Below are 14,229 nucleotides of genomic sequence, written 5' to 3' on the forward strand. Positions count from 1 at the left end.
AAATATTGGTAAGTACTAAATTATTTTAATCACTTAATTAAAAAATATCACCATTATAATTATTTATTGAAAGATTTATCAATAAAGAGATTGTTTTATTTTAATAATATAATAATGGTGAATAATATTTTTAGTGTGAAATTTGGTGTCGTGGTTGGAGTTGGAAAAAAATTTGGTGCTAAATCAACGTAAAAGTTGTGTTGAATTAACACCAAATATAAGAAATGGGTTGGAGTTGCCCTAGTAGCACAAATAAGTTTAAAACAGAGAATTTTAGTATAATGTCCTCCAAAATTTCTATTTGTGATAAGTTCTCATGGCTGAAATTCAATTCTCTTCAACTTAAGACTTAAGAGGGAAGCTTATCTAGAGTTAGAAATTAGCCGGGTGGGCGGGGAAAAAAAAATGCGAAAAAGCGGGAAAGCAACTTTGGTTCATCGCCACGTCACGGATCCGTGCAAAACCTAGTTGGACAATCGTGGCGGTTCATTTAATCATGGACGGCCTTAACCGCTTCAAACATCAAAATTGTGGATTGCCATAAAACTTGCACTCCTGTAATACATCAGTATATATACCCAAAATCCTTGATGAGCCTAATCACATTCACTTCCTCACAAATCTTCCAAAGCACAACTCTGACCCTGCTCATAATTCGCAGTACTCTTTGAAACAGGTTCGAATAATATTTTCTTTTTTTCCTTCATATTTTTCTTCTATATCAATTCGAAATTCGTCTGATTCAGACTTCTAGTTTTTTCTACTGTAGGCATCGAATTTTAGGGATTTGAAATCTGAAACGTGATTTTGAATTTTATGATACAGGAATCAGAGAAGATGTCTGGACGAGGAAAGGGAGGGAAGGGGCTTGGGAAAGGAGGAGCAAAGCGTCACCGTAAGGTTCTCCGCGATAACATCCAGGGAATCACCAAGCCGGCGATCCGGAGATTGGCTCGCCGTGGCGGAGTGAAGCGAATCAGCGGCCTGATCTACGAGGAGACCCGCGGTGTCCTCAAGATCTTCTTGGAGAACGTCATCAGAGACGCCGTGACCTACACTGAGCACGCTCGCCGGAAGACTGTCACCGCCATGGACGTCGTCTACGCGCTCAAGAGGCAGGGCCGTACTCTCTACGGCTTCGGCGGTTAGGGTTTGGAGCTTTTTGTTGGCCTATCCTTTGAAATGTCTGTAAATTGGCTGCGTTTTAGGTTCTCGCTCGTCGATTTTAATTTACCTTAGTTAGATCGTTTGGCTGATATTATTTGTTACTGTTTGTGAAACTCCGAACCGGACTAAAATGAAATCAGATTTGTTTTGCTTCTCTGTGGTTTTGGTTATATCAAAGGGCCAATCGTCTCTTGTAACATGTGTACGCCAACAAAGAAATTGGTTGATTCTCTGAAGAAATGTGAATTTTAGTATTTTTAAAGCTAAATCTCAAACTTTTCGAAACCAACTTGTTGGAACTTGGAATGTTTAAAATAGAGTTAGATTTCTTGTGCTGAGAAACTAAGTGGGAAATGATCAAGATGGTGCTTCTGTTATTGCTAGTACAACTATAATCCTTGCTAGCATAGAATGGGATGTAAAGATGCTGGGTAAGCCTAATTGGAAAATATTAAACTGCCTATATAACTGTTCATTTCAATATGTCGGAGATAAGAGAAATTTCATTGTAGATCTCGTTATTAGCGTAGGAGATGCCAATCAAATGTGGTCGCATGGGAGAGGAAATAAATTGTTTATTATTGTCAAGTATGTAGTTAACATGTAGAAATAATTAAGAGCATTGAACAAATAGGAAAACGAAAAGAAAAAAAAACATAGTGATAATTAGGTAGGGTGAGAGGCATGAGAAAAAAAATCGATTATGCAGACATCAAATTGTTTTTTTTGTTTTTGTTTGAGAAGCTTGAATTTCAAAAATTAACAACACAATTTATTCTATTTTATGTTTTGAGGGCAAGTGCCAGGAACCAATGGACAATTTATTTTCTGTCTTTGTAAAAATGAGTATAAATCACCTCTACACTTTTCGGTTTATACAAATGGTTTGAGAAAATAAATCAATGCCTATCTATGGTGCTCTAATACAAAATTTATTGACATTTACATTTAATTGAGTGATCAAAACTCCCCATTGATGATAAGAATTATGTAGTCCAATCTGTATCCGCCGGTGTGAATGCATTCGTTGGTGATTGAGTCGCCCTTCCCCCAACAACACTGCCACACGTTACACACACGTCTTATACACAATACACAGAGAGAGAGAGAGAGAGAGAGAGAGAGAGAGAGAGAGAGAGAGAGAGAGAGAGAGAGAGAGAGAGAGATACTGGTTTGAGTGTCGTAAATGTTTTGGAGGAGCTGGGATCGAGCCTTGTTGATGATGTTGATGCAGTGGCAGGTGTGCACGTCGAGATCTTTGAGCTGAGTCAGCAGAGTGGCGTTGGTGTTCCGTAGCTGCTTGAGGACCACCTGTAGGAGATGCCTCTCCCTCTGGAGGAGAGCCAATCGCACGGCGTGCCTATCTTCCTCTACGGCGCACTCCACCACTCCCACCAACGACTCTATCGTCTGCAGATCGTGAGCCACGAAAGTCCCTTTCCCCACCGCCCCTTCCACTTCCTCCTCCGCCTCTGCCCCTGCTCCCACTCTCCGTCCCCGACACGTCATCGCCGCCTGCCACCTGGACAGCCTCCGTCTCCGGGCCCGCACGTCGGCCTTGAGCTCGGAGAAGCTGGACCGCAGGCGCTGGAACTCGTCGCGCTCCGACGGGAAGGGCTCGTCGGCTGCGTCGAATTGGGCCAAGACTCGGAAGGCGTGCTCGCACTGGGCCTCGCTCAGGCTCGACTCCGGGTCCAGCTCGTCGTGGAGCTCCTGGAGCGGGGCGTACGCGATGCGGGCCCGGGCGACGCTGCGGTGGAGGTCAAGGCAGAGCTGGGCAGTGGTCTCGCTGTGCTCGAAGAAGGACGAGGCGATGCGAGAGAGAGACCCGGGCTTCACCCTGTTCATCACGCCCTCCACGCACTCTCCGTCCGGCTGGATCACCACCGGATCCGCGTCATCTTCATCGTGATCGTGGCGGTGAATCGTGTGCCATATCTCGTTGTATGATCTCGACCCCACCGCTGCCTCGTACTCCAGGCGAGCGATGTTCGAAATCGAACTTGTTCCTGGGTCACGGCAATTACGCAAACACTTGGCGTGCATTCTTTCCTATTTCGCAATCGACAAAGGATTTTGCATAGCATTGCGAGCGTACCTGTCTCCGGCGATGGCGATGGCGATGGCGGTGGCGATGTGGACGACGGCGAGTAAGTATCGTAGACCCCCAGAGAAAGACAACGCGCCATTTTTTTTTTATTGTTTGATTAGTGTTTGGATCGAAGTCTATATATATGACTAGAGAGAGAGAGAGAGGAGAGTAAGAGAGAGATTGTAGAAGAAGCAGCTTGCGAAGCAAGCTCGACCCTTCCACACCATTCCATTCCCCACATTTTTTCTTCTTTTTTTTTTTCGTCAACTTCCGAATTTTTTTTTTTGTCAACTTCCGAATACTTTACTATTTTGTCAACTCCCATTTTGGGGGCCCCAGCCCAATCTATAGCCCAATTGAACTCCTGAGCCTGGGCTTGTTTAAAGTTCTTCCATGCCATGCTTAATGTTACAGCAACAAAAATAATCAGAGTTTACATTTGTTCGTTTACATAATTACATTACATTTCTAAATGATTATGAACCATTAAAGTAAATAATTGGTTTTCTCAAGAGATTCTAGTTGGTCCTCAGGTAGGCAGGTTCAACGCAAAGCCCCCTTTGACCACCTCCTCCGTGGTACCAATTTCTCATTAGCTTTCTTCAAATCAACACATGAATAACTCCCATTGCCATCCTGACATACATACATTACAACTTTGTAAATATATATACATACAATGATACAAATTCTATAACTCGCTTTCGCCTATCAAATGATGTTACCTCTAAAATAATATTCTCATCTTTTTTTAACTTGTCAACTGCATCGCCCACATCGAAATTACACGTCTCCCCGAACTCTTCTTGGATTAGCTCTTCGGATCGCCGGTCTAGACACTATTTTCAACGTTGCAAGCCTCAAAATTATGCACAGAAAAACGCTTACATTACATAGCCTCCGGTAACAATTGAACACGTAAGAAACACATAGCTGAGCATGAGCACGTAAACTCAAAAACCACATCATTCTTATTTTTTTTTTTTTATAAATAAAAATTTCAAGATTTGGCAGGGACCGGGGCGGGAATTATCCCCCACTGTCTCCGCACATCGTCCAAGTCCTCTTGGAAGTGCCGCTCGTAATAAACGGACGTGAGGTCGGTGCAGTGGGCCCCGGCCCGGACGGCCCACGGAAAATAGTGCCGGAAAAACAAGTTCCTCTGAGCGTCGTTGAACCTGGCGGTGCCACCTAGGACGGACATGAAGCACATGGGGAGGTACATCTGCTCGAACTCGATGACTTTTAGGGCCGACTCGCCGATGAGGTTGGTGGGGAGGCCGAAGAGGGCGTGCCAGAAGTCGTGGACCTCGCGGGCCCGGGTCGCCACGTAGGCGAGCTCCTCCGACTCCATGAACCTCACCGGAGGCCTCTCGTCGGGAGAGAAGTTCCTCGACCCCATGAACCGCGCGTAGGCCCCGCCGAACGTGTGCTCGGGGAGGTCCCACGCGTGCCCTACCTCAGAGGATATCACACGCGGTCGCTCTGCTAGTATCGCCTTTCGAACAAAAGCAAAAACAAAACAAAACAGAAAAAGGTCTCAGTTTGTTTTTACTGTGTTTTCGAAATCACGAGCGAAGAGAATTTTATTGTACTAGTCTGTAAACAGGTCGCTCTGATATCGTAGTAGAATCAGAATTTAAAATGCCACCGAGTTTGTTTTTCCCTTTGGGTACTGGCTTCGAAAAGCTAAAAAAAAAAAAAAGTACAGGCTTGTTCACCGAAAGTTCGAAATTCGAGAACTTTTCAGAAAGTACGGAAAACTTTCGACTCGGTATTTTAAGTTCTGTCGGAATTTTTGTCAAATTGAACCAACAACACCCGGCATTTTAATTAATCCTTGATTCAAAGTTCAAACTAAGGATATCAGGCCTGTTTGACCCTAACAAAACCGGATTATAAGGTAGTTTGTGACGAGATCTCCAGCAAATGCATGGGCTATCAAAATTTTATATTTGTCCATTTCTAATACTTCCTAATTTGGTGAGCTGGTTTAATCAAAGACTTGGTGAGGAAAAAGTCCCTATACTTGTATTCACTTGTTGTGAGATTATCGAGTAATGAAACGAATTAATGCGAGCTCCGATGATGATTCAGAGAATTGTGCCGGGATATCACTATTTGAGCGAGTGTGAGCCCCATTAAGAAGTAGAAATTTTAAAACTAATTTAATTTTTACTACTTGATAATTCCAACCACAACAGGTTTAATTTCAAACACATGCGCTTTTGCCTCACTAAGTCCTAGCTAACCAAATCACCAAACCAAACTTGGGCGTGTCAAACTATATCTTTGAAATAACTTGCGTTCTAAGAAACAAGGATCACAATCCTTTGCCAAATACAAAAGAGAGAGAATCGTATATTACCCTGCCTTCTGGGCTCTGTTTCATTCTCTGGAGAACTCTCTCGAAAGCCGGTTTTCCTGTGGTCTCTCCAAGAGCCGCGATGAGGTCAGCCCTTCTCGGATCCAACAGTGCTCCGACCGCCGATCCGACCGCCACCGCCGCCTGCTGCCACGTGTTCAGCCGCACTCTAGCCCCTCCGATCATCGGGATTGTCGATCGAACAAGATTGACGCTGAAACGAAAGTTTACACAGGAATTTCAACAAACAGTTTGCGGACACAAGAATAATATCAAAACGCATTCCGAAGGGGTTTGTGGAGCCGGTAATGAGATCGGAACATAGAGATCGAGAGGGAGATTGAAATTTAATCAACCATGGGGAGATAAAAACAACACGTTTTCTCTAAACAAAAAAAAAAATATCTGGAATCATATGAACAAAATCTGCGATGCGGGAATAACTGTATCTATATGTATATGAAATCATGTACACTTTCATCAAATTCTAAGCAGACCGACCTTGAGAGAGAAGGCAAACAGCCAAAGGAAAGAGTTCGCGAGTTTGCCGGCCGAAAGAATGGAGGTTGGGTTCGAGCGTGACGAAGAGAAAAAAAAAATGAGTAAGCAACGTAATTAATCGAAGGGAAATGCGGCAAAAATACTTAATGTTAATGTTTAGACACTACTTATATATTCATTCTTTTTTCTTTGAGTAAAAATACTCAAAATTTCAAATTTAGTTGCACATAAATACTTTGTCATTAAAATTTTTATTTGAACTTAACAGTTCGAGTAGTAACGGACCCACTATAACGTAACATGTGGTATTTTTGCCAAAGAAAAAAACTTTGAGTATATAAATAGTTTGTCACTATCCCTACTACAGTTCATTGGGCTATCGTTCTTCGCTTTCTTAGGTATTTTAGTGGTACTTAGTTTCAAAGTTTATTGTTTCCTTCCTCGTTTTCGGTACAGTTGCGTGCCTACTTTGATGCTGATTGGGGTGGTGATCCTACGGATTGCAAGTCCACCACTAGATTCTGAGTTTTTCTTGGAGATTCACTTATCTCTAGGAGGAGCAAGAAATATGATGTCATTTCTTGCTCTTTCGCTGAATCTGAGTATCGCGCTATGGCAATGACTACATGTGATATTGTTTGGTTACGTTGATTACTTGCTAATCTGGGTGTCACTTCTCATCATGCCACTATACTGTGACAGTCAGAGTGTCATCCAGATTGCTCGTAACTCGGTCTTTCGTGAGCGAACCAAGCATATTGAGATTGATTTCCATGTCACTCGTCATCATTTACAGCTTGGTATGATCGCATTGCCTTATATTCCCTCGTCGCTTCAGATGGCTGATTTGTTCATGAAGGCTCACTCCACTTCGCGCTTCCGCTTCTTAGCTGACAAACTCTCAATATTTATTATTGTAGCATCGTGAGTTTGATGGGATATTAACATAGTATATTTGTCATTGTTGTATTTGTCATTATTTCAGTCTCTTATTATTTGGTTGCGCTAAGGTTATATACTCAGATTATTGTATTTTCTCTTTACGTATCATTATTCAGATTCTTTATTTTCTCTTAATCCTTAAATCTTCAATCAGATTTACATTTTCTTGCTATCACATCAGCTATCTCATTATTTTTCCTAGAAGTCCAAACACATCACATTCTTGACGTATTATGAATCCGTCGAGTCTTTGTATCTCCGTACAAAACAACCAAGATAACCTATCACCTATTTCTCCACATCTTCAAATTTGTGCCACAATATATTTGTATCTCCTCGTTGTCACGACTCACGACCAATCACACCACACACGAAACAGAACCGCCCCAAATTCTCATATTTGTTTTGAATCCGCAACGGCGGGTACGGACCACGGTCGAGAAAGAACCCCGCACATAGGGGTTTTCTTGTATCCACCAAGATTCTCAATCTTAGCTCATCACTATCCCTTCCGTTGAAACCCATAAATTTACCGATCATCGGCGCCAACTCTTTGGCACTCGAGATATTCATGTATCCTGGAGGAAGACCTTTCAAACGAACCCAAAAGGTGCTGATTACAAAAAGCTGCTGCGCTACCTTGATCTTCCATGATCTACCTCCTAGCACCCGCTCCTTGATCTTCCATGTTTCCAAAAGTGAACCTGAGTAAACCCGGCATTAACTCCCTCACGACCCATCATTTCTTACATTTCCACACATTCATAAACACATCATATATCATACGAACCCCCACCGGATTCGACGAGACGATCTTCCCTGCCAGAAGTTGGGTCGTCTCTCTTTCGCCGTCGGCGTCAGTTCTTTCCGAAATCATCAGTTTCGAAGCCAGAACAGATGTTGTGTACACCACCAGTTCCTCTTCAACATGTTTGTCCCTCTCCATAGTCTAAAAACAAGAACCCACTCGTGTTTCCCTTGTTTCCCCAAAATTCCTTAAAGAAACCTCTTGTGTTTCCCTGCACTATGCCCCAGAACAGATCCTAATCGTGAAGACTAGCTCAAAACCAGAACAAAACCTTAAACGGGTCCTCACAGAGAACCCCAGCACAGAACCAGAGCAAAAACTCAACCTCACAACTTGGACTAGAAAAAAAATAGAGAGAAAAGACACACTAAAGGACAAAACGCCTCACTCGTTTCTCCTTATGCTTACTGCATTATTCGTGCTGAATAGCACTTCTCGAAAATTTATGTATAACAAAACCAAATCTTTCTGTTTATTTCCGTCGCTGTAAAAACGGAGAGTTTTGTCAGCGACAATTAACTAATAACGTGTTATAACAGTTACACACTAATCAGTAATCAGAAATTCAGAATGAAAAAACAAGACAAAGGAAATAATTAAATAAATACAGTAATAATACAAAAACAAAACTTTCCTATTTCAGCTTCTCTATACAACACTTTCCTATTTCAGCCTCTCTCTCTCGCTGTTTACTTATATAAAAAGGGAAAAAATTACCTCATTAGCTTAAACTAAAGAATAAGAAGAGAGAAAATGATCATAGAAACTCAAGAAGCGATGAGTCCAACATTGCCGAACTCTAACAAGAGAGCTTACGAAAGCGACGATGACAGCAAGAAAAACGGCAACTTAACGAGGGTGAGCCGGCAAGTCTCGAACAAGTGCTACGTGTCGTTTTCGAAGCGTCGGAGAGGGCTGTTCAACAAAGCGGCTCAGCTCTGTCTGACGTGTGACGCCAAAGTGGCGGTCCTCATCGTCTCTCCCTCCGGAAACCCATTCTCCTTCGGCCACCCCTCCGTCGACGAGCTCGCCGGAATTTTCCTCCGCGGGGAGTCTCCGGCGTCGTCGTCGTCCTCCGACGGTCGTGGCGGCGGCGAAATCGAGGAATGGGTCGAGACTGAGTTCGAGGCTCGCAAAGGGAGTGTTGAGGAATTGGAATTTCTCAGGGAGAAGTATTTGGTGCTTCTCCACAAGGTCGCGGCTAGGTTATCGCAAAATTAAACTAACTCTTGATGATCTACTTGGCATTGCTTTTTTTTGTTTGTTTGTTCATGTAGTAATTAAGTTCTGGGTTTGGGTATATTAAGACTTATTTAAGACAGTTATAAGAGTCTCTAGTCTTTGCTGTGATTAAAAATTACTGGAGTTCATGATTATAAATTTAATTTGTTTCCCTTTCTGGGTTCTATAAATTTCTTATATTTTTTGTGCAAAATTTTCTGCAACATGTTCGGTGATGAATTGTGCTAAATTATAGACCTCAAACGTGTCTTGCCCAGAAGATTAAAGCGACATTATCATATGATATAAGATTGATAGAAATACAACACGCTAGCTGTTCGTGGAAACTTGGCGATAGTGTATATAGGTGATCGTTTGTTACTAGATAAATTTATACAATAATCATTGTATGCCACTACGGTATTAAGCTTGTTAATTATGAAAATGATCAACTTTTTATTTTAATTACAATTATCCATGTATTCCGTCATCAATGGCCTTCAGATATTAACTCATGTCCCGGTCCTGCAAAATTAACCATATAGTTCAGAAATCGTCAAGTCTCTGATTATTTACCTTATATTTACTAAAAGTTGGATAAGCAACAATTCCCAAAGTATAAGTCAGTTAGTTTCTTAATTTTTTGATTTATTAATTAACTGAAATTAATTGTGATGTACTATAAAGTTCTAATTGAACACATTATGGTGTATACATTTTTCAGTATCTGCTGCTAAGACTTTTCTCAGCTTAGCCGGTCCTGGTTGATCGGAGAAGGTAAGTTTTCCAGAAGCCTTTTCTTGTGTATACATTTTTCAGTATCTGCTGCTAAGACTTTTCTCAGCTTAGCCGGTCCTGGTTGATCGGAGAAGGTAAGTTTTCCAGAAGCCTTTTCTTTCCTTCTTCTGGCCAACATTTGTCTAATTTTGCGTTAATTATTTTGTCACGTATAATACTGCACATACATTTTCTTTCCTGGTAGTCTAATGTAATTTGTACAATATTTTGTATAATACATTACTGTACATACATTTTCTAATGTATTTATGTATTTCACTGCAACATATCTGTCTTCCCTGGTAGTCTAATGTATGTACAATATTACCATTTTCATCACGTTATTTTTTCTTCGATTCACTTATCCCTTTGCTCAAATATTATTTCTTACTTTCTTTTTTGTCTCATGGAGAGTGGAGACTAACCACACGGTATTTGATCTCTGTTGACATTAATATAAATAATAATTTTTATTTTATGGAATAATCAATTTTTCTTAGACTAGTTTTTCTGATGGAAAAAATACATAACAGGACTAAATCTTTTTGTTTATTTCCGTATCTGTAGAATCGGAGAATTCTTTCAGCAGCGTTAATTAATAACGTGTGATATACAGTTACACACTAATCAGCAATTCAAAATGAAAAAACAAGGCAAACGAAATAGATAATATAGTAATATAATATTACTAAAACATTCCTATTTCAGCTTCTCTCTCTCATTGTTTACTTATATAAAAAGGGAAACCGTTACATCAGTAGCCTAAACCAATGAATAAGAAGAAAGAATATGATCATAGAAATAGAAACTCAAGAAGCGATGAGTTCAACAATGCCGACTGCCGAGCTCTATCATGAGGAGAGCTTACGAAAACGACGGTAATGACAAGAAAAACGACAACTCCACGAAGGTGAGCGAGCAAGTCTCGAACAAGCGCTATGTGTCGTTTTCGAAGCGTCGGAGAGGGCTGTTCAACGAAGCGGCTCAGCTCTGTCTGACGTGAGACGCCAAAGTGGCGGTCCTCGTCGTCTCTCCCACCGGAAACCCATTCTCCTTCGGCCACCCCTCCGTCGACGAACTCGCCGGAATTTTCCTGCGCAGGGAGTCTCCGGCGTCGTCGTCGTCCTCCGACGGTCGTGGCGGCGGCGAGATCAAGGAGTCGGTCGAGACTGAGTTCGAAGCTCGTAAAGGGAATGTTGAGGAATTGGAGTTTCTCAGGGAGAAGTATATGGTGTTTCTCCACAAGATCGCTGCTAGGTTAACGCAAAACTAGTATAATCAACTCTTGAGGATCAACTTTTTTTTATCCCATGTAGTAATAATTAATTTCTGGGTTTGGGTATTAATAAGAGTTAACTAAGACAGTATTAGTTACAAGAGTTTAATTATGGAGCTCTAGTATTTGCTGTGATTAAAAACTACTGGTTTGTTTCCCTTGCTGGGTTCTATATTCTCTTTCCTATTATACTTTTGTGCCAATTTTTGGTATCGTGTCGTGGTATTATGAAATATGGATCGTGCTTAATTCTATGTTCATAAGCAGAAAAAATTACAACCCAATACTTGTCTGGCCCAGAAGGGCAAAGCGGCATTATTATACAAGGAGATTGCTGAATACTACGTTGTTGATGAAACTAGCTTATTGGGAGTGTATAGGTGATTTTCTAGTCTTCATAATATTATACACTACTCTAATTGTGGCAATACATCATTGTAAGCTTACGACAGAACAACTACATTCGACAGAACAAATGCCCTTCAGGGCAAGGGATATTAAGCCACCACTTCATAATAGGCATAAGTATGTAGAAAAAGCATTTCTAAAGATAAATTTGTGTTAGGCTCACTATAATATAGAAAATTTTACATATGGTTTTAAAGAGGAAAGAAAGTAATGGTTGTTTTAATAATCCTTTCAAAACAAAATTTTCAAATTGTAAATAATTATATGATAATAATTTCCTTATAAATTAACTTAATAAAAAAGTTAAATAAAGTCCAAAATAATAAACAAATTAAAAAAAAATGTGACAATCAATAATCGTTTACAACTTGAAAAATACTTTTAAAGCTATAAAAACTTAAATACGCAATTGTTGCAATTAGTTTTAATAAACAATCTATCCATACCATTTCCACAAAGCCGAAAATAATCTTGAGCCGGGTCTACCTCATGTCCCCTATGTCCTGCAAAATTAACAACTAATTCAGAAATCTTATACAAAACCTGCTATATATGATCAATATGCAGGCATTTGGCATTCAATTCTTCAAAAATATATAGTATAGTACGTTCGCTCCATAGATTCCACTATATTGCTATTTTCACGGTCCAAAACCCATCTGTAGACACTCTCATGATCAGCAATAACCACATCTCGTTCCGTAGTCTGGTTGAACTTAAAACCATTCAGCGTAACTAATATATAGAGCCTGCCTGATACCGATCATCCGTACCCGCACCACCGACAAGACCCCGAACACCTGATGACGTGGCAGCCCAAGAGCCGCGTCGGCCACACGATCTCCCGGCCGGTGCAAAGATCGAGAGCCATCACCGAGTTTGAGCAGTCATCGGGCTCAGATTCCAACCGACCATCGTTGTCGTAGTGGGACGGTACAATAACGATAACGGTAAGAGGAACCTTGATGTAGTGGTACACTTGTACTAATATAAAGAAAAATTAAGAAATTGTAATAATGTATGAGGAAAAAATCAAGTGGAGATCCTTTAGAATCAATCAAGTATACAATTGTGATTCGGCGACGAGTCTTCGGTTGAGACGACAGCTCATAAATAATATGTAAATGTCACGTTCTCACTAATGAAAAAAGCCGCCCAAAACAATTTTTGGGCGGGAAAAGATTAAAGTGATAATCTAGTAAATGATAAGGATGTCTATGATCTGATCATAACCCCTTTGGGCTATAATCAAATTATTAACGCGCATCTTAAACTGTTTTGTGTTTTTTTTTAATACACGCATGTTAACCCTTTATTTTTCTTCCTTTCTGTTATTCTTGCAAAAAAAAAAAAACACAACATTAATTTATTTCATTTATTTATTTATGGGTTTTAAAAGTCCATTAAGAAAATAATCAATTTAAATGTTTGACATTGCTAAATAACTAAGATTTGTTAAATCTTAAGTAAATATCTACTTTCATATATTTACAAATGTAAATCTTAGATAAATAGACACTTCTATATACTAGCCCACGTCATCATCTATGACTATTTATCTAAGATTTACTAAACATTGATTATTTAACAATTCACTAGAACATGTTACTTTAACAATTAATTTAATATATTACTTTTCACTTAATTTATCTAATCTAACATGTTACATATTTATAATCAAACTAAACATATAAGTTACTTTTAATTTAATTTAACTAATCTAACGTGTTACTATTTAATTTTATAACATATCATATAGTAAATAATCTAAAAATGTTACAAACTACAAATAACAACTAACCTTCACCGAGGCGACGGCGAGACGAGGAGGAGCTGCGAGGCAGTGAGCTACGACACGGGGATGCGAGTGACCGGGCTGCGGGGAAAGAGTGAGACAGTTAGTGAGAGAGTGAGTGAGAGTGTGAGAGAGAGTGAGTCTTACAGTGGGCTGCAGCGAGGTTGGGGACGGGCTGGACTCGCTGCTTCGGGGCGGCTGCGAGCGGGGCTGGGCCGAGGAGGGCTGGACCGGGGGTTGGGACGTCGGTCGGGGCGAGGGGAGATCGAGGGGCTGGGACGTCTGTCGGGCCGAGGGGAGATCGAGGGGGTTGGGGGGAGGGGCAGGACGAGGGGCTGGGACGTCCGTCGGGCCGAGGGGAGACCGAGGGGGCCGATGGGGAGGGGGCTGGGCCGAGGGGAGGGTTGGGCGGCGGCGCTTTTCGGAGAGATAGAGTGAGATCGAGAGAGAAGGTGAGACAGAGAGAGAGATAGGGGCTTACCGGAATCGGCCGATGAGTGCTCGCCGGAGGAGGACGGCGAGCAGGGCTGGGGCGAGGAGGCTAGGCCGACGGGGTTGGGCGGGGGGGCTGGGCCGAGGTCGCCGGAGAGGGAGTTGCAGAAAGAGAGATAGGGAGTTGTAGAGAGAGAGTGAATTCAAGCGAGGAAGAAGAGGGGTCGGGTATTTATAATACCCTAAATTATTCGGTGCGACATGTTGCACCCGGCGTCGCACCGAATATGAAATCACACCGTGAAAAATTTTTGGGAGATTTTTTAGACCGTTTTAAATTTTGAAACTTTTAGGTGCGACAGTCGTCGCACCTAAAGGTATTAGGTGCGACAAAATCATATCCGGTGCGACAGTGTCACACCGAATACCACTTAATTTCAGCGAA

General features: G+C 41.3%; 4 protein-coding genes across 4 annotated transcripts; 2 read left to right on the forward strand and 2 right to left on the reverse strand.

Moving 5' to 3' along the window:
* The first annotated feature begins 604 nt into the window (after nucleotides 1–604).
* On the forward strand, nucleotides 605–1,321 carry LOC149406498 (histone H4). The gene is made up of 2 exons (XM_089607202.1): nucleotides 605–676; nucleotides 826–1,321. Exon 2 carries the CDS (start codon nucleotides 838–840, stop codon nucleotides 1,147–1,149), a length of 312 nt encoding a protein of 103 aa, XP_089463328.1. The 5' UTR covers nucleotides 605–676; nucleotides 826–837; the 3' UTR covers nucleotides 1,150–1,321.
* A 652-nt stretch (nucleotides 1,322–1,973) lies between these two features.
* On the reverse strand, nucleotides 1,974–3,539 carry LOC149406499 (UPF0496 protein At3g19330-like). The gene is made up of 3 exons (XM_089607212.1): nucleotides 3,266–3,539; nucleotides 2,337–3,176; nucleotides 1,974–2,226 (listed from the first exon to the last, which is right to left on the reverse strand). Exons 1-3 carry the CDS (start codon nucleotides 3,354–3,356, stop codon nucleotides 2,078–2,080), a joined length of 1,080 nt encoding a protein of 359 aa, XP_089463338.1. The 5' UTR covers nucleotides 3,357–3,539; the 3' UTR covers nucleotides 1,974–2,077.
* Nucleotides 3,535–6,245, reverse strand: LOC149406500 (ubiquinone biosynthesis protein COQ4 homolog, mitochondrial-like). Its single transcript, XM_089607225.1, has 4 exons — nucleotides 6,126–6,245; nucleotides 5,628–5,838; nucleotides 3,985–4,757; nucleotides 3,535–3,895 (listed from the first exon to the last, which is right to left on the reverse strand). Exons 2-3 carry the CDS (start codon nucleotides 5,808–5,810, stop codon nucleotides 4,260–4,262), a joined length of 681 nt encoding a protein of 226 aa, XP_089463351.1. The 5' UTR covers nucleotides 5,811–5,838; nucleotides 6,126–6,245; the 3' UTR covers nucleotides 3,535–3,895; nucleotides 3,985–4,259.
* Nucleotides 6,246–8,635: 2,390 nt separating this feature from the next.
* Nucleotides 8,636–9,115, forward strand: LOC149406501 (uncharacterized). The gene has a single exon (XM_089629047.1). It carries the CDS (start codon nucleotides 8,653–8,655, stop codon nucleotides 9,094–9,096), a length of 444 nt encoding a protein of 147 aa, XP_089485173.1. The 5' UTR covers nucleotides 8,636–8,652; the 3' UTR covers nucleotides 9,097–9,115.
* The last annotated feature ends 5,114 nt before the right edge of the window (nucleotides 9,116–14,229 follow it).

This window comes from Urtica dioica, chromosome 1, assembly GCF_054948205.1.
Source record: "Urtica dioica subsp. dioica isolate 48M chromosome 1, U.dioica_male_clone48M_v1_H2, whole genome shotgun sequence".
In the NCBI taxonomy this organism is placed as follows: domain Eukaryota; kingdom Viridiplantae; phylum Streptophyta; class Magnoliopsida; order Rosales; family Urticaceae; genus Urtica; species Urtica dioica.